Source organism: Monodon monoceros, unplaced genomic scaffold (genome assembly GCF_005190385.1).
Source record: "Monodon monoceros isolate NGI ecotype Baffin Bay Population unplaced genomic scaffold, NGI_Narwhal_1 Super_Scaffold_12, whole genome shotgun sequence".
Taxonomy (NCBI): domain Eukaryota; kingdom Metazoa; phylum Chordata; class Mammalia; order Artiodactyla; family Monodontidae; genus Monodon; species Monodon monoceros.
Window position 1 is genome coordinate 151402657 of NW_021703768.1, and position 27849 is coordinate 151430505.

General features: G+C 46.9%; 2 protein-coding genes and 1 pseudogene across 4 annotated transcripts; 1 reads left to right on the forward strand and 2 right to left on the reverse strand.

The window, feature by feature from the left end:
• Positions 1-677: 677 nt before the first annotated feature.
• PFN3 (profilin 3) lies at positions 678-6386 on the reverse strand. Of its 2 annotated transcripts, XM_029215589.1 has the most exons (3): positions 6362-6386; positions 6117-6266; positions 678-1264 (listed from the first exon to the last, which is right to left on the reverse strand). In XM_029215589.1, exon 3 carries the CDS (start codon positions 1142-1144, stop codon positions 731-733), a length of 414 nt encoding a protein of 137 aa, XP_029071422.1. In that variant the 5' UTR covers positions 1145-1264; positions 6117-6266; positions 6362-6386; the 3' UTR covers positions 678-730. The 2 variants fall into 2 exon arrangements, with proteins under 2 accessions (XP_029071422.1, XP_029071423.1); XM_029215590.1 differs by lacking the exons at positions 6117-6266; positions 6362-6386 and adding an exon at positions 5404-5453.
• On the forward strand, positions 1983-2575 carry LOC114892175 (annotated as a pseudogene).
• A 572-nt stretch (positions 6387-6958) lies between the features above and the next one.
• On the reverse strand, positions 6959-27550 carry F12 (coagulation factor XII). 2 transcript variants are annotated; one of them, XM_029215588.1, is made up of 10 exons: positions 26383-27550; positions 25505-25685; positions 24852-24946; positions 18039-18163; positions 17590-17647; positions 8237-8703; positions 7966-8097; positions 7697-7801; positions 7409-7550; positions 6959-7142 (listed from the first exon to the last, which is right to left on the reverse strand). In XM_029215588.1, the coding sequence occupies exons 6-10, from the start codon at positions 8295-8297 to the stop codon at positions 7103-7105; spliced, it is 480 nt and encodes a 159-aa protein (XP_029071421.1). In that variant the 5' UTR covers positions 8298-8703; positions 17590-17647; positions 18039-18163; positions 24852-24946; positions 25505-25685; positions 26383-27550; the 3' UTR covers positions 6959-7102. The 2 variants fall into 2 exon arrangements, with proteins under 2 accessions (XP_029071421.1, XP_029071420.1); XM_029215587.1 differs by lacking the exon at positions 6959-7142 and having other exon boundaries at positions 7212-7550.
• Between the last annotated feature and the right edge of the window lie 299 nt (positions 27551-27849).

The window sequence follows — 27849 nt, forward strand, 5'->3', positions numbered from 1 at the left end:
CCCTGAGCTGAGGCCTGCAGAGGGAGGGTCAAGGGGTGGGGGGGTGCCAAAGTTCCTCCCTCTAGTCCAGGGACATATCCAGGGCCTTTGGACCCCAAGGAGGCAGGAACGCTGTAGGGCCCCAGACCTAGTTGTGATGGTCTGCAACATGTGCCTCCCCACCCCCACCTCTGTCCCCTATGAAGTATGTGCAGGGAGATGCAAGGGCCTGCAAGCCCTAGAGCTGCTCTCCAGGCTACCAGCCCCACCATAACCCACTCACAACCCTCACTAGTGCTTCCTCTTGCTATGTGGAGGGGGTGAGAAGTACCCTGGCCTCCAACTTAGTGAGTGTTGTGGGAGGGTGGGGACGGGACTTCCTTTGCAGTATGTCCCACACAGATCTGTGGAAAGTTTTGTGGGAAAGGATGCTCAGGCCTGAGTTAGAGGGTTTGAGAACTCCCTCCTCGGGTTGGCCATCCTTAGGACCCTGAGAAGGCACCAAGGCCCTTGGACTCTGGCCTAGGGAGTTAGGCCACAGGCAGGGCACCCATGGGAGGGCCTGATGTAGGGCTCAGGAGGCTGGGAAGCCTCTGGACTCATAATACCAACCTCACCAGATACCCTTTCTGCAAGGATCTTCTAGTAAAGTACTTTCCGCATCTGCAACCCTCCCCGTCCCCCTCACGACCGGAGGGTGAGTCTGCCATGCCCAGGTCAGACTTTATTTTGGCGCTGTCTGGCTGTCCTGCTAGGTGCCCAGCGAGCGCAGCCCATGGATCAGCTCGTGCATCGTCTTGTTGAGAATGCCCCCATGCACGCCCCGCCGGCCCATGAGCACGAGGAGTGCACGCGGCGTGTGGCCCACGCAGATGGCGCGCCCGTCCTTCCCCTTAGTGCGCGCGTCCAGCACTCCATCGCCCTCGGCCAGCAGGTGGTCTCGGATGACGAAGCAGCAGCGGCCCGCCACACTCAGGCCCGCCTGCAGGAAGGTGCGCCGGTCCGGCCCCGTGAGTACACCCACCTCCTGCGGTGAGATGGCCGCCAGCAGGCCACCGGGCCGCGATGCCCACACGCAGCGATTGTCCGAGTGGCCCACGATGGCTACGTCGTCGATGCGCTGGTCCCGCAGCACCGCACTGATGTAGCCTTTCCAGTCGCCCATTCCGGCTCAGAGTGCGTCCCTCGCCTCTCACTTTCGAGGGTTGTCCTGCTGCGCCGCGCACCTGGAACGCCCGGGTCACTGTGACGTATTCGGGGGGGCGGGGTTGTGACGTAGGGATGGCTGCAAGGTCACAGAACGGATACCTACGCTGGAGAATGGGGTGCGGGTGGGGCGGCGTTCATATCTTACACCTGATGAAGTTCTAACGTTAGTAGATAATGGCAGTTATTTCTAGATGGTAAGATAAAGGTGATTTTCATTTCTTCGTACTTTTATCCTATATTTTTCAAATTTTCTACAATAAAAGTGTGATAAGCAGAAAAAAAAATAAAGTTAGCCTGAAGGAGGGAATCGCACGAGTCAAAATAACTCTCAAAACAAACAAGCGAACACTTAAATGGCCCATCAAGCACAGCACACGAGTTTAAGAATAAAAAGAAAGGTGCCATGTCTAAACTGCCTGACCTCTCAGCCTGATAACCATTCAACTCCCAGGATGTGGTTCTCAAACATTAGGAGTATCAGAATCTCCTGGAAAGCTGATAAACAGATTGCTGGGCCCCAAGTCAGCGTTCCTCATTCTGCAGTATGGGATGCAGCCAGAGAATACGCATTTCTAACAAGTTCCCTGGCGATGCTGCTGCTGGTCCAGGAACCACACTTTGAGACTCGCTGCCCTAGTGACAGTTGGGGCAGGGGTGAGGGTCTTCCACGCATTAGCCTTAAGGGTCCACACCACTGATTTAATGTTAAGTACTTCTAACCATGGTTCTCAACCTCCGCTGCAGAAAGAATCACCTGGGGAGGTTTTAAAACAAATGGCTAGGCCATTTTAGAAATGGCGGCTCCGCTGGGAGGCATGTTCTCCGGGCCACCCCCACCGCGGTTCTTGGGCTAGGCTTCGCTTCTTCAGGCCATACCAGGCATTCTGAGAACTTCTAACAGTACCTTGGTGGACGAATAGGAGTCATTGTTCGAGGCCTGCTTTGCTTCTCTGGTGAGTCAGGATTATGTCAATGGTACAGATCAGGAAGCAATTCGAACTGGTGTTGATCAGTGTATCCAGAAATTTCTAGATATTGTGAGACAGACAGAATGTTTTTTCCTCCAAAAAAGATTGCAGTTATCTGTCCGGAAACCAGAGCAAGTTATCAAAGAGGATGTCTCGGAACTGAGGAACGAATTACAGCGGAAGGGTGCTCTGGTCCAGAAGCACTTAACAAAACTGAGACATTGGCAGCAGGTGCTGGAGGACATCAACAGGCAGCACAAAAAGCCAGCCAGCATCCCTCAGGGTTCCCTGGCCTACCTCAAGCAGGCATCTGCAAATACCCCTTCACCGATGAAGCAAACCTGAGGAAAAGCCACCTGAACGTGAGCTCGTGGCTGAGTCAGCCCAGACACAGTTTTGCCAAACATCACTTCTTGTAGACATGCCATTTTGGGAGAACTCTTTGCCAGAGAATATGATTTTAGTTTTGTGCTGTCATCTAAAATTTTCCCCCTATTTTTATAAGTGTTATTTCTGGAGTACTTTATAAAATGCTTATTGCTTTGGTAAACCAAGTATATTGTCTTTAGCAAAGTTTAAGACTGTTAGTGTGATGCCATTTACAGATTCCTTTTTATGTTTTTGTTTTTTGCTGCTTGTTATTATTTTTATTTTTGAATGAGTGTTAATCTCTCTGTTTCCAGTTTTACTTGACTCTGTATGATCTGAGGGGAAAAGCTTGTATGATCTGATCTGCATATCAAAGGATGAGGATTTCGGTTGTAGGCCTTTTATGATAATTTACCCATCAGTGGCAGTATATAAAAATATGTAAATTTGCTGTTTTTCAAGACTTTGAACTGCCTCAAGAAGAGGAGTCTAATGCAACAATGTAACCCTTCCAGAACCTCAGAATGAGGATATTTTGTAAATAGGTTGGAAGAGGATTATAATATCGTAGGTTAGCGTACTAACTGTTATTGTACTGCAGTAACCTAGTGCTATAGGAATCCAGTAGTATCCTTAAGTTAATGTTGACTTTTATTTGGGGTAAGTTTATATTTTGTGTAGTGTTATTTACTTTTGGGGGTGGTAGGAGCAGTGATATGCTAGTGATATTCATCTCCACAATAATCAGTTTAAGTAACAGAGCGGACCCTGCTCTCAATAGGGGCATAGGTGAAGTATGAGGGTTAAAGTTTGCTGTGATCATCTCTGAGTTTTGAGTTTTGTTTGTTTGTTCTGCTATTTGGAGCAGATTTTTCCATTAATGAATTTCTTGCTAATGGGTGGTGTTGATTCCAGGGGACTGGGGCCTCAAGGTGGGAGGTTGGCTGCAGGGTGCATGGGAGACTCGGTGTTTGGGAAGATATTTTACCCTCTGCCAGCCGCACAGGCCACCTCAGATTCTCTGTTGAACCGCTGTTGAGAAATACAAACCAGCATTGTGCCTGGTCTGCTGTAGAGAAATACAGACCGGCATTGTGCCTGGTCTCCTTGGATGAGGCTTTCCTTTCTCTGTTGTTCACATTCCCTCATTAGATTACACCCCTTCTCTCTCACCAAGTGCTGCACTGTCTCTTGAACAGGCAGTAATTCTGTGACTCGGTGTCTTGGCTCGCTTTTTCTCCAGCCTTGAAGGCCCTGCCCCACCCGCCTTGACATCCACTCAAGTTCCCCTCTGGCCTGGACGCCACCTGGTCTCTGCAGCCTCCAAAGGCCCTCTCCGTCGTATCCACAGGACACAGGGACTTCTTGTCTCTTCTGCCAGCCTTGCTTGGTTCTCCCTCTGGAGTTAGTAATCTGTCTCCTTGTTCCTCATGAGAAGTAGGCATTATTCCCCTCTGAATATGCAGGGACCATTTATTATCTTTTATATGTAATAACTTAGTACTTATTTTTGTTTGTGTATGTGTGTGTATGGTACACAGCCGGAGGCAACGAATTCCCTCATTCGGAGTATATAGTTAAACAAAGCTTTTTTTTTTTTTTTTTGCGGTATGCGGGCCTCTAGCTGCTGTGGCCTCTCCCAGTGCGGAGCACAGGCTCCAGACGCGCAGGCTCAGCGGCCATGGCTCACGGGCCCAGCTGCTCCGCGGCATGTGGGATCTTCCCGGACCGGGGCATGAACCCATGTCCCCTGCAGCGGCAGGTGGACTCTCAACCACTGCGCCACCAGGGAAGCCCTAAACAAAGCTTTTAAAAGTTGTTTTTAATCACATTATCTGATTTCAAGGTTGTTAACCTGGTCATCTCATACCAATTAGAAGCTCTGATTGGCAGCTTTAGATTTCTTGATTAAAAACCTAACTAAATTGATTACATTTTAGGCATTCTTTCAGTAATGAAAGAGGTTCTTAGTGAAAAGTTCAGGAACTATTCTATTTGGTGCTTAGTAAAAATATTTTGAATTAATGTGTGTACCAGTTATTGTCATTTCTTTATTAACTTCAAAAGTTTTCTGCCAAATAAACATTTCACTTTTTTCTGTTTGTAGAAAAACAAAACAAAACAAATGGCTACCCACCCACCCCCCTTCCCTAGAAATATTGATTTAATTGGCCTGAGGTGGATGTCGGGCATAGGTTCAAAAAGCTCCCCATGGTGATTCTGATGTACAGTCGAGGTTGAGAACTGTTCTATAAACTTAAAATATGAGTTTCATACATGTGGAGTCACCTTGCACAGGTTTGGTACACAGTGTGGCTTAGTAAATGTCAGCTGGACATGAATCTAAACCTCGCATCAGATCTCAATAGATTCTGTTCTCTGAAGGGGTGTGGAGAAGTTGAGCACCGATATACTATCTTGGCATTTCCCGACGGGACACCTGAAGAGCTGTGCCTTTCAAGCATCTTCAAAAGCACTTTACTGATTTCTATGCCATGCCTGGCGCCAGGCTGGCAGCGCTGGGGGGAATGGAACACATTCCTTGCTATCCATGATCACGCCTCAGCCACACTTCCATTCCAGAATTGCCCAGGAGGGAAAGACGAGTCCCGGGGCGGTCAGGAAGCGGTGTGCTCCCGGATCCAGGCTAGGTAGTTGGCCACGTCGGTGTATACACCTGGCATGGGGTGGTCGCCGCAACCTGAACCCCAGCTGACGATGCCTCGCAGGATGAGCTGGCGCCCTGCGGTCTCATCCTCACACACCAGAGGGCCCCTGGAGTTACCCTGGGTCGGGGGACACGCGGCTCAGCGCCCTTGGCTTGGGGTCTGCCCTTGACCGGGTTGGAGGAGGGCACCAAGTGGGTCCAAGGGCTCACCTGGCACGCGTCAGTGCCACCCTCGAGGAAGCCAGCGCAGAGCATGCCGGGGGATGAAGGCGGCTCCGTGCACGTCGGGGGCGGAGCAGCGCTCCGGGCGGATGAGCGGCACCTGAGTCTACTGCAGGAAGCTGGAATATTACCCTGACCCTGCGAACCGAGAGCGCCTTCCTCACACCCCTCCCAACTCCTCTCCGCCCAGGCCATGGACCTGGCTGCGCCAGGCTCTTCCAAACCCGCTAATCTCCTGCCTCCCTCGCAACAAGCCCAAGAGAGAGTGAGTTGCCTTTAACACTATTTCATAGACGAGAAAACTGAGGCCAGAGAGGAGCGGTTATGTGAATGAACCAGGAGGAAGCAGGACTGCTTCGGAACCCCACCCCCACTTCCCATCCAGTGTCTCAAAACCTTGGTCCCCATCCAGCCCACCTACTGCTCCAGCGCGGGCCAGCGTCCTAGTAGCCCTTGCAGCTCTGTGCCCAGAGGGAATCAAGAGAAAGTGCGATTCTCCCGATACGCCTCAGATTTGGGGACGCCCCCCAGCAGTGAATACCAAGCTCTTGGAGAAGCAGACTGCAGAGACAAGGGCCCTGCACGTCCTCACAACCCACCAGGTCGGCCCCACCTGTCCCTGGCGGTACCAAACCTGCGGCCTTCTCTTGCCTACCCCGGTGGCCAGAGGTTTCCCTCCCGCCCCTAGCGGTTCTGCCTACCTTCTAACTGGTGACCCCAGCCGGCCACTTCGCAGAGCGCGGCTTCGGATTCGGCCGGGAGGGCGGCGCTACTCGGCAGGCACACTGGCTGAACGAAAGGCGACGGGTGCGCGCAGCAGCCTTCAGCGCTCTCCTGCAGGCGCACCAGAGCTAACCCAAGCGGGGAGGAGCATGAGACCGGGACGCTAGGACTTCGAGCCCCGCCCACCCTTTCCCCTGATCCCCGCTGGGGCGCCCCCACGCACCCAGGTCGTGCTGGTAGGTGATAACGCGAGAAGGCTTCGTGCAGGGGGTAGGCGCGCACGGCCAGCGTCTGGCACTGCTCATAGCTCTGGTTATGGCGGTCCTGGCCGAGCACCACTGTCAGCTCCTCTGGCGCAGGTCTGGGGGCAGGGTCGGGAAAAGGAAGCGTGCTCAGAGCCGGCCACAGGCATCCTGAGGGACCCCCCTCTTTCCGAGCCCCTTCTTGGGTTTCAGCTTCCTCCTGGGGAGCTCTGAAAGGGAGAAAGGGGAAAGGTGGGCGGGGACGCGTAGAGGTAGGGGACGCGTAGAGGTAGCGCACGTGTTCAGGTGTCGCGCAGAAGCTGGGCACAGGAGAGAAGAGCTAGGGATCCAGGGCCGGGAGCTGAGCGCTCAGGCACTTGCCGGTTCTGCAGGCAGTGAGCCGCGGTCAGCACCCAACAGGGGGCGATGAGGCTGCCGGTGCAGAAATTTTGGCCCTGCTACAGCGCGGCGATGTAGGGGTGCGCCCCGGGGAGCGCCACCAGTCCCCCGACGACGCGGCTCAGCGAGGACAGCCGTTTGTGGAGCCACCGTCCACAGCCCGCCGGGCCCGCGCTGGGCAGGGGAGTCCGCTGCTCGGGCGGCGAGCACCACCAGCCTGAGGGAGAAGCCCAGGCTGAGGGCCGGGAGACCCACGATCTTGGAATGTAGCTCGTCCCGTGCTTTCTCTGCTCGGATTCTTAACTTTTCCCAACAACCTGAGGTCAGGGGTCGAAGCGGGGTCTGGGTCGTGGACTGAGGTTTCTGCAAAGCCGAAAGCGAGGGCAAAGGGAAGTACTGGTGCCCAGATGAGATCCGGACCGGAGGAGGGATTTGGGGCGCCGCCGGGGCTGGGGCCTGGCACCGTGCCAGGCGGCAATAATTCCAGCTTAGTCGGTCGCCCCTCCAAACAAAGTACCATGGGCGGGTGTCGTTGTCCTGGTTCCTGCAACCACGGGGTGGGGGTGGTTGAGAAGCCCTAGAGGGCCCTGGGGCGGAAAGAGACGCCCAGCCCTGCCCCACCCGCGCACCGGCAGAAGGCGTGGTCGCCCAGTCTCCCGTTCAGCGCTTGCTCTGCGGTCACATTCCAGTAGGTGGCCTCGAAGGCCCACGGCTGACAGGGTGCACCCCAGAGCTTAGTCCGGGCCACGCCGTAGCAGTTCGCCTTGTGGTCTGGGGAAAGAGAAGGCTCCCTACAGCTAGGGTATGGAACGGTGTCCTGCCGCTCTCTCACCCACTTCTCCACTCTCCCTCCTCCCTCTCTGCAAGCCCTTCCCACGTGGGGGCGGGGCTTCTGCTTCCCAGACACCCTAACTCACCCACTTCGCACAAGCGTCCAGCGTAGCCCGTGGGGCAACTGCACAGGCGGTGGCCCTCCGCCTGTAGGCAGCTGCCCCCATTGAGACATGGGTTGGTACGGCAGACTGGGAGAAGGAGCATGTTGAGTCACCCCTAGGCTCAAAGACCCCCGCCCCCCCCCCCACCCAGAGAGCTCCCTCTTACGCTGGCACACCACCTGACCTCCTGCCAGCCTTTCTTTCCCACCTTCTGCCCTCCTCCCTGGCCAGCTCCCCACCGATCTACTCACCCTGGCTGGCCAGTGGCTTGCACTGGGCATTCGGACCATTGCACTGGCACTTGGCTACACCTGCCAGCTCAAGCCTGTGCCATATTTCATTCTCCTGGAAGAACCAAAGAAGCTGGGGCTCAAAGCACTTCTCTGGGGACAAAGGGGTAGGGTAGTCTCAGGAGAGTGTGGGACCATGCCAAATCTCTGGGAATCCACAGGACCTCTTCAGTAGGCCCGTGGCTGCCCCTGTTCCCCAGCAGCCCCTCCCCTGGCCTCAGCATCTCCTTACCTCTCTGGCAGTGCTTCCCAGTGAAGTGATCTGGACAGATGCAGTGTGGGCCATTTGGCATGTTCACACAGGTCCCTCCTTTCTGGCAGGGTTTGTGTTTGCTGCAGTGATCTGAGAGATGAACACAGGGGGAGAAAGAGTGGGGAGCCTGAATCAAACAGATGGGGCCAAGTCCCTACCCAAACCTGCTTGTCTTTTGACCTTGGCCCTCCAAATTTCCAAGCCTTAGTTTACCCACCTGAAAAATGGGGCTACCCCCTCTTAGAACTTCTCCCTCTGGGAGGGAAGGAGATAGGTGGGCCCAGAGTCCCATATGTTTTAGATCTGATGATACCCAGGAGAGTAGCTAGGGTCGGGGAGAGGGCCCTGTGCCACGCCAAAGGTTGTGTGGCACCTTTCACTTTCTTTGGCTCCAGGCAGTATGCCCACATCGCTGATCCTTCTTGAAGTTGGGGGTGGTAGCACACCTGTAGACAGAGATAAGGCTTAAGACATGGAAGTGACCCAAGTGCCCATCAGTGGATGATTGGTTTAAGAAGATGTGGTATATACACAATGGAATATTATTCAGCCATTAAAAAAGAATGAAATATTGCCATTTTCAGTAACATGGGTGGACCTAGGGAATACCATACTAAGTGAAGTAAGTCAGATGGAGAAAGACAAATATTATGTGATAGCATTTATATGTGGAATCTAAACAATAACACAAATGAATCTATATACAAAATAGAAACAGACTTACAGACATAGAAAACAAACTTACAATTACCAAAGGGCAAAACGGGGGTGGGGCTGATAAATTAGGAATATGAGATTAACAGATACACACTACTATACATAAAATAGATAAGCAACAAGGATTTACTGTATAATACAGGGAACTATATTCAATATCTTGTAATAACTTATAATGGAAAATAATCTGAAAAATATATATATATATATAACTGAATCATTTTGCTGTACACCTGAAACCAACACAATATTGTAAATCAACTATACTTCAATAAATAAAAAAAGAAAGAAAGAAAGAGATGAAGCTTCCTAGCTCTGCCCAAGAGGCTGGGCTGCCGTTCCCTATCACAGCCCCTTCTCTCCAAGCAGGGTTCCTTGGACAGAAGGATGGGCAGAGTCCACCCCCCCCAGACCCCTGCTCCAACCCTTCCAGGGTAGTCTTACCAGGGTCGGGGCCAGACCAGCCTCTGTGAATAAATTTGTGATACAGCTGCCAGTGGTACTGGAAGGGGAAGTGGCAGGGCTCCCCGGTGACTGTGAGAACTGCAGGGGTAACACACTCCTTAATGACTTTCCCCGTGCCCCATTGCCCAGGTACCACCCCTCAGAGTCTGGTTGGAAAAAGGATAGACCTTTGAAAAGATCATTGTGCCTTCAAGACCACATCCTGCTTAAGAGTTGGGTTTCTGGAGTCAGTTGGTGGACTCCTGACTCCACCAACTACTAACTGCGTGACTTTAGACAAATCTGCAGCCTCCAGGCCTAGAAGAGTGCTTGCTACAAAGTAGGCACTTAATAAATACTTGTTGAATGTTGAAGTCACTTGACCACTCTGAGCCTTAGTTTTCTCATCTGTTAAAAATGGCAAAAATCATACATAGTACAGATGAAGGGTTTCAGTTTTGCAAGATGCAAAGAATTCTGGAGATAGATGGTGGTAATGATTGCACAACAATACGAGTGTACTTAATATCACTGAACTGTACACTTAAAAATGGTTGAGACGGGGATTCCCTGGTGGCGCAGTGGATAGGAATCCACCTGCCAATGCCCGGGACACGGGTTCAAGCCCTGGTCCGGGAAGATCCCACATGCCGCAGAGAAGCTAAGCCTGTGCGCCACAACTACTGAGCCTGCGCTCTACAGCCCGTGAGCCACAACTACTGAAGCACGCATGCCTAGAGCCCGTGCTCTGCAACAAGAGAAGCCACCGCAATGAGAAGCCTGCGCACCACAAGGAAGAGTAGCCTCCACTCGCGGCAACTAGTGATAAACCCCACGCACAGCAACAAAGACCCAACTCCGACAAAAATAAATAAATAAATAAATTTATTTATTTATTTTTTTAAAAACCCAGCATGTCAGTATGGTCCTATTTTTGTAAAAATATATTTACATATGCATAAAAAATAAATCTAGAAAGAAATCTCCAAAATTTGTAACAGTGGTTTTTGGAAGATAGTGGATTATGGGTGACTTTTCCTTCTTTTCTATTTCCGTAATTTATAAAGTTTTTACAATAAAAATATTGCTATTGTAATTTTTAAAAATAGTACAATTGAGCCTCATTCAGATTCTATATTTGCTTATCTGCACTTCTTGCTAAAATTTATCTGTAACCCCAAACCAATACTCAAGGGGCTTTCACTGTTATTTGTGGACATGCACAGAGCGGTGAAAAATTTGAGTCACCTGAAGTGCACATTCCCAGCTGAGGTCAAACAAGGTGATGCTCTGCATCTTGTTTCAACTCCTACTGTAAACAAGTGTCTTTTTTTTTTAATTTTTAAATTTTATTTATTTTTTTATACAGCAGGTTCTCATAACTCATCCATTTTATACATATTAGTGTATATATGTCAATCCCAATCTCCCAATGCATCACACCACACCACCCCTGCCACTTTCCCCCCTTGTTGTCCATACGTTTGTTCTCTACATCTGTGTCTCAATTTCTGCCCTGCAAACTGGTTCATCTGTACCATTTTTCTAGGTTCCATATATGCGTTAATATATGATATTTGTTTTTCTCTTTCTGACTTACTTCACTCTGTATGACAGACTCTAGATCCATCCACGTCTCAACAAATGACCCAATTTCATTCCTTTTTTATGGCTGAGTAATATTCCATTGTTTATATGTATCACATCATTATCCATTCGTCTGTCGATGGGCATTTACATTGCTTCCATGTCCTGGCTATTGTAAATAGTGCTGCAATGAACACTGGGGTGCATATGTCTTTTTGAATTATGGTTTCCTCTGGGTATATGCCCAGTAGTGGGATTGCTGGGTCATATGGTAATTCTATTTTTAGTTTGTTAAGGAAACTCCATACTGTTCTCCATAGTGGCTGTATCAATTTACATTCCCACCAACAGTGCAAGAGGGTTCCCTTTTCTCCACACCCTCTCCAGCATTTGTTGTTTGTAGATTTTCTGATGATGCCCATTCTAACTGGTGTGAGGTGATACCTCACTGTAGTTTTGATTTGCATTTCTCTAATAATTAGTGATGTTGAGCAGCTTTTCATGTGCTTCTTGGCCATCTGTATGTCTTCTTTGGAGAGATGTCTATTTAGGTCTTCTGCCCATTTTTGGATTGGGTTGTTTGTTTTTTTAATATTGAGCTCCATGAGCTGTCTATATATTTTGGAGATTAATCCTTTGTCCGTTGATTCATTTGCAAATATTTTCTCCCATTCTGAGGGTTGTCTTTTCATCTTGTTTGTAGTTTCCTTTGCTGTGCAAAAGCTTTTAAGTTTCATTACGTCCCATTTGTTTATTTTCGTTTTTATTTCCATTACCCTAGGAGGTGGATCAAAAAGGATATTGCTGTGATTTATGTCAAAGAGTGTTCTTCCTATGTTTTCCTCTAAGAGTTTTATAGTGTCCAGTCTTACATTTAGGTCTCTAATCCATTTTGAGTTTATTTTTGTGATGGTGTTAGGTAATGTTCTAATTTCATTCTTTTACATGTAGCTGTCCAGTTTTCCCAGCACCACTTACTGAAGAGACTGTCTTTTCTCCATTGTATATCCTTGCCTCCATTGTCAAATATACGGTGACCATATGTGCGTGGGTTTATCTCTGGGCTTTCTATCCTGTTCCATTGATCTATATTTCTGTTTTTGTGCCAGTACCATATTGTCTTGATTACTGTAGCTTTGTAGTATAGTCTGAAGTCAGGGAGGCTGATTCCTCCAGCTCCGTTTTTTTTCCCTCAAGACTGCTTTGGCTATTCGGGGTCTTTTTTGTCTCCAAACAAATTTCAAGATTTTTTGTTCTAGTTCTGTAAAAAATGCCATTGGTAATTTGATAGGGATTGCATCGAAACTGTAGATTGCTTTGGGTAGTATAGTCATTTTCACAATATTGATTCTTCCAATGCAAGAACATTGTATATCTCTCCATCTGTTTGTATCATCTTTAATTTCTTTCATCAGTTGCTTATAGTTTTCTGCATACAGGTCTTTTGTCTCCCTAGGTAGGTTTATTCCTAGGTATTTTATTCTTTTTGTTGCAATGGTAAATGGAAGTGTTTCCTTAATTTCTCTTTCAGATTTTTCATCATTAGTGTATAGGAATGCAAGAGATTTCTGTGCCTTAATTTTATATCCTGCAACTTTATCAAATTCATTGATTAGCTCTAGTAGTTTTCTGGTGGCATCTTTAGGATTCTCTATGTATATAGTATCATGTCATCTGCATGACAGTTTTACTTCTTCTTTTCCAATTTGTATTCCTTTTATTTCTTTTTCTTCTCTGACTGACGTGGCTAGGACTTCCAAAACTATGTTGTAATAGTGGTGAGAGTAGACATCCTTGCCCTTGCTTGTTCCTGATCTTTCAGTTTTTCACCATTGAGAATGATGTTTGCTGTGGGTTTGTCATATATGGCCTTATTATGTTGAGGTAGGTTCCCTCTATGTGCACTTTCTGGAGAGTTTTTATCATAAATGGGTGTTGAATTTTGTCAAAAGCTTTTTCTGCATCTATTGAGATGATCATATGGTTTTTCTTCTTCAGTTTGTTAATATGGTGTATCACACTGATTGACTTGTGTATATTGAAGAATCCTTGCATCCCTGGGATAAATCCCACTTGATCATTGTGTATGATCCTTTTAATGTGTTGTTGGGTTCTGTTTGCTAGTATTTTGTTGAGGATTTTTGCATCTATATTCATGAGTGATATTGGTCTGTAATTTTCTTTTTTTGTAGTGTCTTTGTCTGGTTTTGGTATGAGGGTGATGGTGGCCTCATAGAATTAGTTTGGGAGTGTTCCTTTCTCTGCAATTGTTTGGAAGAGTTTGAGAAGGATGGGTGTTAGCTCTTCTCTAAATGTTTGATAGAACTCACCTGTGAAGCCATCTGGTCCTGGACTTTTGTTTGCTGGAAGATTTTTAATCACAGTTTCAATTTCATTATTTGTGATTAGTCTGTTCATATTTTCTATTTCTTCCTGGTTCAGTCTTGAAAGGCTATACCTTTCTAAGAATTTGTCCATTTCTTCCAGGTTGTCCATTTTATTGGCATAGAGTTGCACAGAGTTGCTTTCATTGGCACAGTAGTCTCTTAGGATGCTTTGTATTTCTGCGGTGTCTGTTGTAACTTCTTTTTCATTTCTAATTTTATTGATTTCGGTCCTCTGCTTCTTTTTCTTGATGACTCTGGCTAATGGTTTATCAATTTTGTTTATCTTCTCAAAAAAACCAGCTTTTAGTTTTATTGATCTTTGCTATTGTTTTCTTTGTTTCTATTTCATTTATTTCTGCTCTGATCTTTATGATTTCTTTCCTTCTACTAACTTTGGGTTTTGTTTGTTCTTCTTTCTCTAGTTCCTTTAGGTGTAAGGTTAGATTGTTTATTTGAGATGTCTGTTGTTTCTTGAGGTAGGATTGTATTGCTATAAACTTCCCTCTTAGAACTGCTTTTGCTACATCCCATAGGTTTTGGATCATCGTGTTTTCATTGTCATTTGTCTCTAGGTATTTTTTGATTTCCTCTTAGATTTCTTCAGTGATCTCTTGGTTGTTTAGTAACGTACTGTTTAGACTCCATGTGTTTGTGTTTTTTACATTTTTTTCCCTGTAATTGATTTCTAATTTCATAACGTTGTGGTCAGAAAAGATGCTTGATATGATTTCAATTTTCTGAAATTTACTGAGGCTTGATTTGTGACCCAAGATGTGATCTATCCTGGAGAATGTTCTGTGCGCACTTGAGAAGAAAGTGTAATCTGCTGTTTTTGGATGGAATGTCCTATAAATATCAATTAAATCTCTCTGGTCTATTGTGTCATTTAAAGCTTGTGTTTCCTTATTAATTTGCCGTTTGGATGATCTGTCCACTGGTATAAGTGAGGTGTTAAAAGTCCCCCACTATTGTTGTGTTACTGTCGATTTCCTCTTTTATAGCTGTTAGCAGTTGCCTTATGTATTGAGGTGCTCCTATGTTGGGTGCATATATATTTATAATTGTTATATCTTCTTCTTAGATTGATCCCTTGATCATTATGTAGTGTCCTTCCTTGTCTCTTGTAACATTCTTCATTTTAAAGTCTATTTTATCTGATATGAGTATTGCTACTCCAGCTTTCTTTTGATTTCCATTTGCATGGAATATCTTTTTCCATCCCCTCACTTTCAGTCTGTATGTGTCCCTAGGTCTGACGTGGGTCTCTTGTAGACAGCATATATATGGGTCTTGTTTTTGTATCCGTTCAGCAATCCTGTGTCTTTTGGTTGGAGCATTTAATCCATTCACGTTTAAGGTAATTATTGATATGTATGTTCCTATTACCACTTTCTTAATTGTTTGGGGTTTGTTTTTGTAGGTCCTTTTCTTCTCTTGTGTTTCCCACTTACAGAAGTTCCTTTAGCATTTGTTGTACAGCTGGTTTGGTGGTGCTGAATTCTCTTAGCTTTTGCTTGTCTGTAAAGCTTTTGATTTCTCCAACGAATCTGAATGAGATCCTTGCCAGGTAGAGTAATCATGGTTGTAGGTTCTTCCCTTTCATCACTTTAAATATGTCATGCCACTCCCTTCTGGCTTGTAGAATTTCTGCTGAGAAATCAGCTGTTAACTTTATGGGAGTTCCCTTGTATGTTATTTGTCGTTTTTCCCTTGCTGCTTTCAATAATTTTTCTTTGTCTTTAATTTTTGCCAATTTGATTACTATGTGTATTGGTGTGTTTCTCCTTGGGTTTATCCTGTATGGGACTCTCTGCCCTCCCTGGACTTGGGTGGCTATTTACTTTCCCATGTTAGGGAATTTTTTGACTATAATCTCTTCAAATATTTTCTTGGGTCCTTTCTCTCTCTCTTCTCCTTCTGGGACCCCTATAAAGTGAATGTTGTTGCGTTTAATGTTGTCCCAGAGGTCTCTTAGGCTGTCTTCATTTCTTGTCATTCTTTTTCTTTATTCTGTTCCGCAGCAGTGAATTCCACCGTTCTGTCTTCCAGGTAACTTATTTGTTCTTTTGCCTCACTTATTCTGGTATTGATTCCTTCTAGTGTATTTTTCATTTCAGTTATTGTATTGTTCATCTCTGTTTGTTCTTTAATTCTTCTAGATCTTTATTAAACATTTCTTGCATCTTCTCAATTTTTGCCTCTATTCTTTTTCCGAGGTCCTTGATCATCTTCACTATCATTATCCTGAATTCTTTTTCTGGAAGGTTGCCTATCTCCACTTCACTTAGTTGTTCTTCTGGGGGTTTGTCTTGTTCCTTCATCTGGTGCATAGCCCTCTGCCTTTTCATCTTATCTATCTTTCTCTGAATGTGGTTTTTGTTCCACAGGCTGCAGGACTGTAGTTCTTCTTACTTCTCAACAAGTGTACTTTTCATGCTCTATTTAGTGCCATCCTTTTCAAACTTTGTGCTTTTTTTTTTTTTTTGCGGTACGCGGGCCTCTCACTGTTGTGGCTTCTCCCATTGTGGAGCACAGGCCGCAGACGCGCAGGCTCAGCAGCCATGGCTCACGGGCCCAGCCGCTCCACAGCATGTGGGATCTTCCTGGACCGGGGCACGAACCCGTGTCCCCTGCATCGGCAGGCGGACTCCCAACCACTGCGCCACCAGGGAAGCCCTCAAATTTTGTGCTTTTGATACATGATTTTGCTGTTGAAAATGGCCCCCAAATAGAGTGCTGAAGTGCTGTCCAGTGTTCCGAAGTGCAAAAGGGCTGTGATGTACATTATGTAGAACACTTGTGGGTTAGATAAGCTTTGTCCAGGCATGAGCTATAGTGCTGCTGGCCATGAATTCAATATCAATGAATCAACAATATATATTAAGTAAGGTGTCTTTAAACAGAATCACACATAAAACAAGGTTATATGTTGATGAAAATGTTGTGACCAGAGCTAACAGAAACCTAACCCTATATTTCCTCTAGGAGCAATGGTTCAGTTTTTGCTAATTCAGTGTTCATGGTGACTTTATAGAACATGACTACCACGAATAATGAGAATTGACTCTATTTCAGAGGAGTGTTGTGAAACTTAAATGAGATTGTGTCTATAAAACACTTACACAGAGTCTGGCACATAGTACATTAGCTGCTATTTTGTTATTAGAGGCCCAATGACGCTTGTGCTGAGGGCCAAATCAGGGACAGGACATTAAGGGAAGAGAGAGGGGTCTGAGACGGACCTTTAAGATGCAAATGGAATGGACACGGAAGAGTAGGACCCTAAGTAGGTGATTAGGCAAGGGCAGAGCAGCTAGGTTGAGTCAGGCTAGAGGGAGGAGAGCAGTTTGGCTAGGTGTGGAGTGCTGAGGAGAGGAGGTGAGGTACTCAGGATTGCCTCAGTGTCATGCTAAGGGGCTGGGCCTGATCCCATCAGGGCAGGCTTGCCAGGGCAGGCTCAATCTAGTTTACAATTCTAGGTAAATATTTAGTGCCTGGAAGAATACAGGCAATGGGGAGCTATGGCAGGGGGAAGATGGCAGATATCTACCATCTAAAAGGGAGCTTGATAATAAAAGCCAATATATTTTAAGCATTTACCATGTACCAAACTGTGGGCTGAGCGCCTCACTGGGATTAATGACTCATTTCTCCTTCTCCACAACCCTAAGAGTTTTACCATTACCAGCCTCGTTTTACAGGTGGGGATTTAAGCTTGGAGAAGTCAAGTCATTGGTGTAGAGCCATCCAGCACATAAGTGATGAAGCTGGGATTCAGAGGCATTTGGGCTCCAGAGCCCTGCTCTTGATCCTTCCTTGTCTGTCAAGGGCCCTGGCCTCTGTGTGGCATGACTGATGCCTGCGAGATGTATTGAGGAGAGGAAAGGAAGGGGGAGGCTGGGGAAACCAAGGAAGACTGGCAGGTACTGAACCAGACACTCAGATACAGCCCCAGCCTTGCCCTCAAGGAGCACATAGTTCACTATCACTCTGGATCCCCGGCACCCATGCACACAAGACCTGGCATATAGTAGGCTCTCAGGTCTGAATGCCAGCCAGACAACTCTGGGGATGAGAGTGAAGAGTGCCCAGGATCCTTCCCCTCACCCCAAGGGCCAGAGACTAACAATCTGCACACTCCCTGCCATACTCATCCCTGTTCAAGGGTCTCTCAGGAGGTGGACCCAGGCTACTTACCCACTGTGTGCTCACTCTCTATGAACTTATGCTGCTTGGGGGCTTTCCAAGGTGGAGTCTATGGGAGAGAGAAGAAAGCCGGGAATTTTCCCAGAAAGTCGTTGCCTGCCCCGATCCCATGCTAGTCCACAGCTTCCTTTCACAGTCCAGAAATGCAGAGATTTCCTCAGAAGGCCTGGACCCCCTCCTTCCTCCTCTCATTGTCTCCTCAAGGTCCCCCTCCCCCAGTAATGCAGGCCATGTCCTCATATCCACCAGCACTGTCTGTCTTTCTCTCCTCTACTTTGGCCTTATAGGCTTGCCTAGTCTTTCCAAACAGGCCTTCCAATCACCTAGACTAAAAGGTCATGGGCAGAGGCCAAGGCTGTGATAGGGACCCCCCAGGGCCATCCCAGTACAACCCTCCTGGTTCCCACAGCCTTCACCAAAACCGCTGACTCCAGGCTCACCAGCAGGACCCCCAGGAGCAGCAGAGCCCTCATGGGGTCTGTCTGTTGGTCCAACCACTTGTCCAGGAGTCCAGATCAATAGAACTGGTCGGGCTTCCCAGGTGGCGCAGTGGTTGAGAATCTGCCTGCCAATGCAGAGGACAGGGGTTCGAGCCCTGATCCAGGAAGATCCCACATGCTGCGGAGCAACTAAGCCTGTGCGCCACAACTACTGAGCCTGCGCTCTAGAGCCTGCGAGCCACAACTACTGGAGCCCACATGCCACAACTACTGAAGTCTGCATGCCTAGAGCCCATGCTCCACAACAAGAGAAGCCACCACAATGAGAAGCCCACGCACCACAACGAAGAGTAGCCCCCGCTCGCCACAACTAGAGAAAGCCTGTGCGCAGCAACGAAGACCCAACACAGCCAAAAATAAATAAATAAATAATACTTTTTTTAAAAAATAGAACTGGTCAAAGGTCCCTGAGGCCTGGGAAGCAGAGATTGGTCGAGCTGCCCTCCTGGGCTGTTTATGGAAAGCCAAGCAGAGAGTTTCCTTGGTGGGCCCCCAAGGATGGGAAAGTTGGGAGCTGGTGGGTGTGAGTAGCATAATAAGGAGTGGGGCTCCTCCTCTCTTTCCCAGATAGTGGAACTGGAAGCAGGAAGAGGGACCATCTTTGTTTTGGGTCCTATTGGGGATGAGGAGTTTAAGGAGATCCAAGAGAAGCTCCCTACTTTAGGAATCTTAGAGTCCATGGAGAAGTATATTCATTTTCTATTGCTGCCTAAAATTAACCACAAACTTTGCAGCTTAAAATAATACCCATTAATTACTTCATAAATCTGTGGGTCAGAAGTCCAGCACTGCGTGACTCAGTTTTCTGCTCAGGGTCTCACAAAACTGAGATCAAGGCTAAGTTTTCTGGAGGCTCTGGGGGAAATTCCCTTCCAAGGTCATTCAGATCATTGGCAGAATTCAGTTCCTTGTGTTTGTAGGACTGAGGTCCCTTTTGCTTTGCAAGCCAAGGGCTGCCCTCAGCTGCTAGAAGCTACCTGCATTTCTTGCCATAGAGACCCTTCGATCTTCCAAGCCAGCAACAGAGAATCTCCCCCAAGTTGACTCTCTTACCCTTTGAATTTCTTTTGCCAGGAAGAACCCTGTCACTTTTAAGGGCGCATCTGATTAGGTCAGGCCCACTAAGCAGCATCTCCCTGTCTTAAGGTCAACTGATTTGGGACCTTACTTACATTTGCAGCATTCTTCTACAGAAGCATCTAGATTAGTGTTTGATTAAATGACTGGGAGAAGGTATGTTTACACCAGGGAACTTGGGGGCCATCTTAGCGTTCTACCTACAAAGAAAGTAAATTATCCCATGGAAAAAATACTAAAAATACTAAACCAAGGGGTGCTAAAATATGCAACTGGAGCACAAAGGAGGGAGATAGGTTGGGCATGTATTATTTTTCCTGCCCAACAACCATCCACCTTGGTTCAGTAAGGACACCCTGATTTTTCCTTTGGGAACCACTCCTCCTTCATCCACTCCATGAGTCTCTAGTGCTGCCCACTCTACCCTCAGTTCTAGTGCTGGGGGTGTGGCCTAGGTCTGGCCAATCAGAGCATGGTATCTCTAGACCACAGTGATTGGTTCAGGGATAAGCTATACGCAAGTTTGGCCAATCAGAGTCAGCCTTGGGACTTTCACCAGAACTTTTATGATAAAGGTACTTTCTTCCCACTGGGGTCCCTAAGAATGCAAGCCTGGAGATGTTGATGGCCATCTCTGTCACTGCCTGGGGAAGGCCTACCTGAGAATGAAGCACACATATAGGAATAGCAGAGCAAACAGGGAAGGAAGGATGGAGGAATGCTGTAGGAGGCAACCTCCTAGATGGTCCCCATTGATCCTCACCTCCTGGGATTCATGACCTTGAATAGTCTCTTCTAAAACTGATTCAGAGCTGTTCTGTGTGTCCAATAGAATACAGCAGAAATGATTGTGTTTGACTTCCAAGCCCAGATCATAAAAGGCCTTGCAATTTTTGCCTTGGTCTCATGGATCGCTCACTCCGGGGGAGGCCAGCTGCCATGCTGTGAGGACACTTAAGCAGCCCTGCAGAGAGGCCCATGAGGGAAGAAAGTAAAGCCTCCTGCCAACAGCCAGCACGAACTGGACAGCCATGTGAATGAACCACTTTTGATATGGATACTGCAGCCCCGACCATCTGGCCTGCAACCTCATTAGAGACCTCAAGCCAGACCATCCCGCTAAGCTGCTCCTGAATTCTTGAACCTCTGAATTTGAGAAAATCCTAATTGATTTTTGTTGTTTTAGGCCATAAATTTTAGGATGATTTGTTACCCAGCATTTGATAACTAATACAGATAAAATGATTACTGATTCTTTTATTTGCGAACCTGGATCCTAAAACTAGAGATACCCTCAAGAATTCTCAGTTACATTCACCAATTAAAACCAATTTGAATGGACTTCCATCGCTTTCAAAGAAGTCCTGACTGATACAAAGTAATTTGTGAGAAATGAAGTGAAGACAGAATGCAGCGATTCCTTAATTCTGCTGGAAGAGAGGTAGGCCATGGAAGACTTCCTGGAACAGAAACACAGCAACAGGTCGGCAGGAGTAGAGGCACCACTTCAACAATTGTTTTCAAAAGTTGATGTGACAGCTATTGGGACTTCCCTGGTGGTCCAGTGGTAAAGAATCCGCCTTGCAATGCAGGGGGCACTGGTTCGACCCCTGGTCGGGGAACTAAGATCCCACATGCCGTGGGGCAACTAAGCCTGTGCGCCACAACTACTGAAGCTCGCGCGCCTCAACTAGAGAGCCTGCGTGCTGCAAACTACAGAGCCCACACACCCTGGAGCCTGCATGCCACAACTAGAGAGTGAAAACCCACACGCCACCACTAGAGAGAAGCCTTCACACTGCAACGAATAGCCTGCTCGCTGCGAGGAAATATCCCGCATGCCGTCACTAAGACCTGACACAGCTAAAAAAGAAATTTTTTTAATTTAAAAACTGATTTGGGCTTCCCTGGTGGCGCAGTGGTTGAGAGTCCGCCTGCCAATGCAGGGGACACGGGTTCGTGCCCCGGTCCGGGAAGATCCCACATGCCATGGAGCGGCTAGGCCCGTGAGCCATGGCCGCTGAGCCTGCACATCCAGAGCCTGTGCTCTGCAACGGGAGAGGCCACAACAGCGAGAGGCCCGTGTACCAAAAAAAAAAAAAAAATTTAAAAACTGATTAAACAAAAAAAGTTGATGGGACAGCTATTAAGACTATGATGAGGGCCATGGTAAGGGACCTCCCTGGTGGTCCAGTGGTTAAGACTCCACACCCCCAGTGCAGGGGACCCAGGTTCGATCCCTGGTCAGGAAACTAGATCCCACATGCCACAACTAAAAGATCCTGCATGCTGCAACTTAAAAAAAAAAAAAAGATCCTACACGCCGCAGTGAAGATCCTGTGTGCCACAACTAAGACCCAGTGCAGCCAAATAAATAAATAAATATTTTAAAAAAGACTGTGATGAAAGTGAAACTGTGAGCTGTATAGATGAGATCATTAAAATGAAAGCATCTTCGTCAGTTCTTTTTTTTTATATAGTATTTTCAAATTTATTCATTTATCTTTGGCTGTGTTAGCTCTTTGTTGCTGCGCGTGGGCTTTCTCTAGTTGCGATGAGTGGGGGTTACTCTTCGTTATGGTGCATGGGCTTCTTGTTGTGGTGGCTTCTCTTGCTGCGGAGCAGGGGCTCTAGGTGCACGGGCTTCAGTAGTTGTGACTTGCGGGCTCAGTAGTTGTGGCTCGCGGGCTCCAGAGCACAGGCTCAGTAGCTGTGGTGCATGGGCCTAGTTGCTCCACGGCATGTGGGATCTTCCCGGACCAGGGCTTGAACCCGTGTCCCCTGCACTGGCAGGCATATTCTTAACCACTGCGCCACCAGGGAAGCCTGGAAGGGGCCTTTTAAACAGGTCTTCACAATGAATAGGGCTTTGTAGGTGGGAAAGGGAGAGAACAGCTTCCAGGCAGAGTGAGTACTACAACTTCACAGAAACCTGAATGTAGCATGTCAAATGAAGAATGTGATGAGCACAGGGTGCTTTGCAGGGAATGTGAGATGAGGCATCCAGTCTGTTGGGACTGGAGATGGACATTCATGGGTATTTGGATGTTCAACATCTATTCCCCCTTCCTCTTCCTCTAGTCTCCCAGTTTCTATTTGGGGTCACCCCTCCCCCATTGTGTGGGGGAAGGGAAATTTCTAGTGATCACCTCCCACTCTGGAAGCCTAATGGACCAGATCACCCTCTCCCCCTGTATTAACATAGTCAGAGGGGCCTAAACGTGGTCAATGGGCACTCTCTCCCAGGACTCTGAATCCTGAACAGGCCACCCAAGGATGGTGAAAAGAGCTGGGGTTGGAAGTCTGCCATTGCACCAACTGTGCCCCGACCAGATTGTCCCTGCTACATGGCATAAGTCAGGATGCCTTCCAAAAGCCAAGCTTAAGTAGCAAGGAAATTCAAATGCATCATTTCGTATCATAAGAGATCTAGAGTGGAGGGGCTCCAGGAACAGTGCTTTCAGTGGTTTAACAATGTCATCAAGAACCCATGTTCCTTCTTCTTTTTGTTTACTATGGTCCTCGGTGTGTATACTTTCAGGCTGATTCCCTCATGGTCACAAGATGGCTGCCACAGCTCCAAGAATCACGTCTAAACTCCAGTGAAGAGGAACCTTCCCTTCCAGTAGATCTTTCTTAGAAATGAGGAAACCTTCCTCCCCCGCAAATCCCAAGAAGACCTCCCCTCATGGCTCAATGGCCACAACTGGGTTACCAGACACTCCTAAACCAATCTCTGGCAAGGGTAAGGGGATCTCCTGTCTTAGTCCAATCAACCCTGGAGCCAAGTCAGGCTGTGAGGTAAAATAGCCACAGAAACAGAATTGGGACTCTGCAAAAGAGGAAGGGGAGTGGTATTGGATATTAGGTAAACAACCAAAGTGTCTGCTGTAATTCCTGCTTCCTTATCCTCTAGTGGCCCTTAATTCCTTCTTATTTCCAAGCCTGTTCCTTCTAGTTGATGCTGTGAACCGCTGAGGGCATTCCCATAAAGTAAATTCCCTTTTGTTTAAGTAGCTAGAGCCATGTTCTGTTGCTTGCAGCCAAGGCCTTTCACTCTCCCTTATCCCTCAAGTCTAACCAGCCTCCAAGTTCTGTTCATTACACTGCCCACATATTTCTCAAGTCCCTCCACTTCTCTCCATTCCCACTGCCTCTTTCTTTGACTTCCGTAAAATTAAAGGTATATACAGAGGCGGAACATAATTTGAGAACCTCTGGTGGACATCTGTCATTTCCCTTCTTTAGCATTCATTCTCCCTTTATCTAGTAAGAGCTCTCAATGTTCCTTTGGGGAGGGGCCCATTCCCCCTTCCATCAAGTGGATATAAGAAAGATTACCCCATCCCTCAGCTGAGGGTGGAGTGGGCATGTGATCCAGACCTGGTCAATTAGAACACTGCCTCTTAAGGAAAACTCAGGGTGCTAGATCCCTTATTCAAAGAGGAACATTTCTCATATTTGTTATTCTAGTTTATTTTCATTTAAAATCTTTTAGGTTAAGTTTAAGCTTTTTAAGAGTTAGTTTTGGAAATTGAAACACATTGCTAATACTGTAGGAATTGGCGAGGACTTGACTTAAAACTTTCTTTGTATTGTGATTTCCTTTTGGGTGTATTTTGCTAAATGAAACTTGTTAAATTTTTTGTTAACTAAATTTTTTTCTTAAAATAAAGAGACTTTTTCACAATGAAAAAAAAAAAACCCTGCCTCTTTCTGTCCTCAGTGACTGGTTCAAAATGAACACCTGACCCAAATCAAACCAATGAGAGGCAACCCCGGGATTTTTGCTGGAATCAAGATAGAGGATTTCTCTTTCTAAAAAAGTTGCCATGTTGGTAGGAAGTGACCTTGAAGCTGCTGGCGGCCGTGTTTAGCATCTCAGAAACTGCCTGAGAATAAACACAACACTTTAAAAGCCAAGTCAGAATATGGGAAAGACAAATTTTGAGTGACACCATTTGAGACCTGGGATGCAATGACACTTGAAATCAGAACCACCACCTATACTTTTCAGTTACTTAAACCAATAAATTCCGTTTTTTTACTTAAGCCGGTTTTAGTTGCAACCAAAAGTCCTAACTGATGCAAGCAAGAATTCATGCATCGTTACCAGGAAGTTCCTAAAACAAAACAAAACCGCTAGTGATCAGCTCTGTAAGTCAGTAGCTTAAAGAATAGGAAAACAATGACCTTAGAAGCAGGGACTGGAGGGAAAAAAACAGCAACGAACTTCAATCAGGAAACCTTCAAATCCCGTCTTGAACCTCAAATCACTACCAAAACCTCAAATCACTACCAACCGCTGGTGTGACCATGGGTCAGGGGCTAAGTTTTTCTGAACCTAAAGAGGCCACGCCTCTTTAGGGAGGGGATGGCAGTCACACCATCTGGCAGGCTTGTAGAGATGCTTGAATGGGAATGCATGTGAAAGGGCAGAGCCTGGCATATGGTTGGGGCTCAGTCTATAGGAGTTTACAAAGAAACTTTCCCATGTGGACACCCCCCCGCCTCAGCAATTTCTACATGCGTGCCCAGTTCCCCCTGAACATCTGGGTCCCTTCCATCAACTGCTTTGGATCAGAGCAGAAAGGCACCATCTCCTCACCCTGGTTTCTGTCTTTCCATACCTGGGGTGTCAGTCTGTGGGATGAGAAGGGAGAAACCATCAAGTACCTGCTCACAGGTTCCTGGATCCACAGACACACACAGACTCCACTCCTCTGTAGCAGAGACTTGGGGGCGTACATTTCAAGAGGTGGCAGAACTGCCTATTCAAAGACAAGTTTAGGGGGTCAGAAGGTAACCAGCCCATCATCCTTCATTCCTCTCACTCGGTGGCACCATTTTTATCCCAGTCATTCAGGCCACCACCATGGAACATTTGTACAAATGGAAGCCACTCCTTCCTCCAGACCAGTGCTGCCTGTCAGAACTTCGGCAATGATGGAAATATTCTCTACCTGTGTTTTCCAATACAGTAGCCATTAGTCACATGTGGCTATTAAGCACTTGAAAAGTGGCTAGTATGACTGAGGAACTGAATTTTTATTTTATTTAATTTTAATTTTAATTTAAATAGCCACACGTGGCCAGTGGCTACTGTACTGGACAGTGCAGCTCCACAGTGTGACAAGAGGGAGAGGCGTATGAAATACTGTTGGAGAGCTACACAGGCCCAGATCGAGTTGGGCCCTGGTAGGCCAAGGGGAAGAGTTTGGGTTTTATTTTTAAGTGTAATGGGAAGTTAATTACCTACTACAGCTAATAAGAGATGACAAATTGCTCCCAAATTTAGCGGCTTAAACTACAAACATTTACAGGCATACCTCATTTTATTGCACTTCAAAGATAGTGCGACTGGGGTAAGGTCCACTTCCAAGTTCATTCACAAGGCTGTTGGCCTCAGGTCCTTCTTGACTGTTGGCCAGAGACCTCAGTTCTGGCCATGTAGACCTCTGCATAGAGCAACTTCCTTGAGGGTGAGCCAGCAAGGGGGTGAGAAAGCACCTAAAACAGAAACCACAGCCTTTTAGTAACCTGATCTATGAAGTGACATTTCAACACTTTGGCTGCATTCTTTTCACTAGAAGTAAGTCATTAGGTCCAATCCATGCTTGAGGAAAGGGGATCACATCAGGGGGTGAATATCAGGAGGGGGGATCATTGGGGTCATCTTAGAGGCTGCCCACCCCAGGAAGCCACCGGGGGGTTCTGAGCAGGAGAGTGACAGGACCCGGTTGATTGTTTCTAAAATAAGCAATAGAGTCACATGATACAAGATTAAAGTCCAAAAGCCTATAAGGGGACTTACCTGGTGGTCCAATGGTAAAGAATCTGCCTGCCAATGCAGGGGACGCAGGTTCGATCCCTGGTCAGGGAACTAAGATCCCACATGCTGCGGGGCTACTGAGCCCTTGCACCTCAACTAGAGAGCACGCGCGCCACAACTACAGAGCCCACCTGCCCTGGAGCCCGCACGCCACAACTAGAGAGAAGCCCACGCACCACAAAGAAAAAAGATCCCGCATGTGACAACAAAGACCTGACACAGCCAAAAATAAAAATAAATAAATAAATACAAATCATTTAAAAAACAAAACAAAACAAAAAACCGAAACAAAGGGTATAAGATGAAAAGCCCCCCTCCAGCCCTGTCCCCAGCCACTTAACTCCCCCTTCCTATAGGCAACCAATGTTCCCATACCTCATGTGGCCTTCCAGAGGGGGGTCCATGCGTACAGAAGCAGATTCATCTGTGGGAGTTAGTGTTGTTCACTAAATATTTCCAATTCTATTCTCCTTCCAGGCGGATAGTCGTTATTCCAGAATCTATTTCTCTGTAGCAAACCACTCACAACTTAGTGGCATAAAACACGAACTTATTAGGCTGATGGATTTTGCGGGTTGGGAATTCAGACAGGACACAGCAGGGATGGCTGTCTGCACCACAATGCCAGGGGCCTCAGCTGGGGCCGATGGGAATGCCCGGGAGCTGGAATCACCCAGGGGCTTCTTTGCTCAACTGTCTTGTGCTCTAGGTGGGACAACTGGAAGGCTGGGCTCAGCTGGAACTGTCAACCATAGCAGAGCAATGACCAATCTACACGTGAACAATCTATTCAGTGTGGGCTTATCACATCACAGCACAGCTGATGAGCCTGAAGGAACATCCTGAGAGAACAAGCATTGCAAGAAACCCAGGCTCCATGGCCTTTTGTGACCTGGCCTCAGATCTCATGTGTATCACTTCCACCATATTCTACTGATGACGAGAGTCACTAAAGCCAGGCCAGAAGTAAGGACAGGGAAATGAGAGCCCACCTCTTCCTGTGTGAGTGGCAAGGTCACACTGCAGAAATGCCTGTGGGATGGGAGTGTATTGCTACATTCATCTTTGGAAAATACAATCTCCCACAGTAGTGTCGGACCTCCACACCCTTCTCAACTTAGTTGTGGCCATGTGGTTGCCTTAACCAATGAAATGTGAGCAGAAGTGACTTGTGTCACTTTCAGATGCAAGCTTTAAGGGCCATCATATGATTCCCCACATTTCCTTTTACTGCCTGACATTGCAGAAGCGCAGATTGACAGGGAGTCTCTAGTGTCCTGGGTCCCTGAGTGACTACTCCTAGTGGAGCCTCCCAACTTCCCAACAACCTGCACTGGACACAAGGTGTACCTGAGAAGTTAACTTTTGTTGCTTTAAGTCACTGAAATTTGGGGATTGTTTGTTACTGCAGCATAACCTAGCCTATCCTGACCTTCTGTATACAACTACTAGCAAATCCTACCCACTGTTCTGTACTTTGCTTTTTTCAATTTTTTAAAGATTTTTAAAATATTTATTTAATTTATTTATTTGGCTGTGCCAGGTCTTAGTTGCGGCATGCAGGATCTTTTAGTTGAGGCATGCGGGATCTAGTTCCCTGACCAGGGATTGAACCCAGGCCCCCTGCATTGGGAGCATGGAGTCTTAGCCACTGGACCACCAGAGAAGTCCCACTTTTTTTATTTAACAATATATCTTGGAGATTGTTTATATCAGTACATGAAGAGCACCCCGACAGTTTTTTTTTTAAAGCTACATAGTATTCCTGTACAGGAAAGGACCAAATTTTACTTAACTAGTCCCTATTAAGGACAATTAGTACATTTGGTGTTTTTGGACAAT

Bases quoted from the DNA above. Each gene is read 5' to 3' on its own strand.
- PFN3 (XM_029215589.1), bottom strand. From the start codon at position 1,144: ATGGGCGACTGGAAAGGCTACATCAGTGCGGTGCTGCGGGACCAGCGC.
- F12 (XM_029215587.1), bottom strand. From the start codon at position 8,297: ATGCCAAATGGCCCACACTGCATCTGTCCAGATCACTTCACTGGGAAG. The intron at 8,098-8,236 runs GTAAGGAGATGC...CTTTGTCCCCAG, and splicing joins TGGGAAGCACTGCCAGAGAG to AGAAGTGCTTTGAGCCCCAG. The intron at 7,551-7,696 runs GTGAGTTAGGGT...CTCTTTCCCCAG, and splicing joins TGGACGCTTGTGCGAAGTGG to ACCACAAGGCGAACTGCTAC.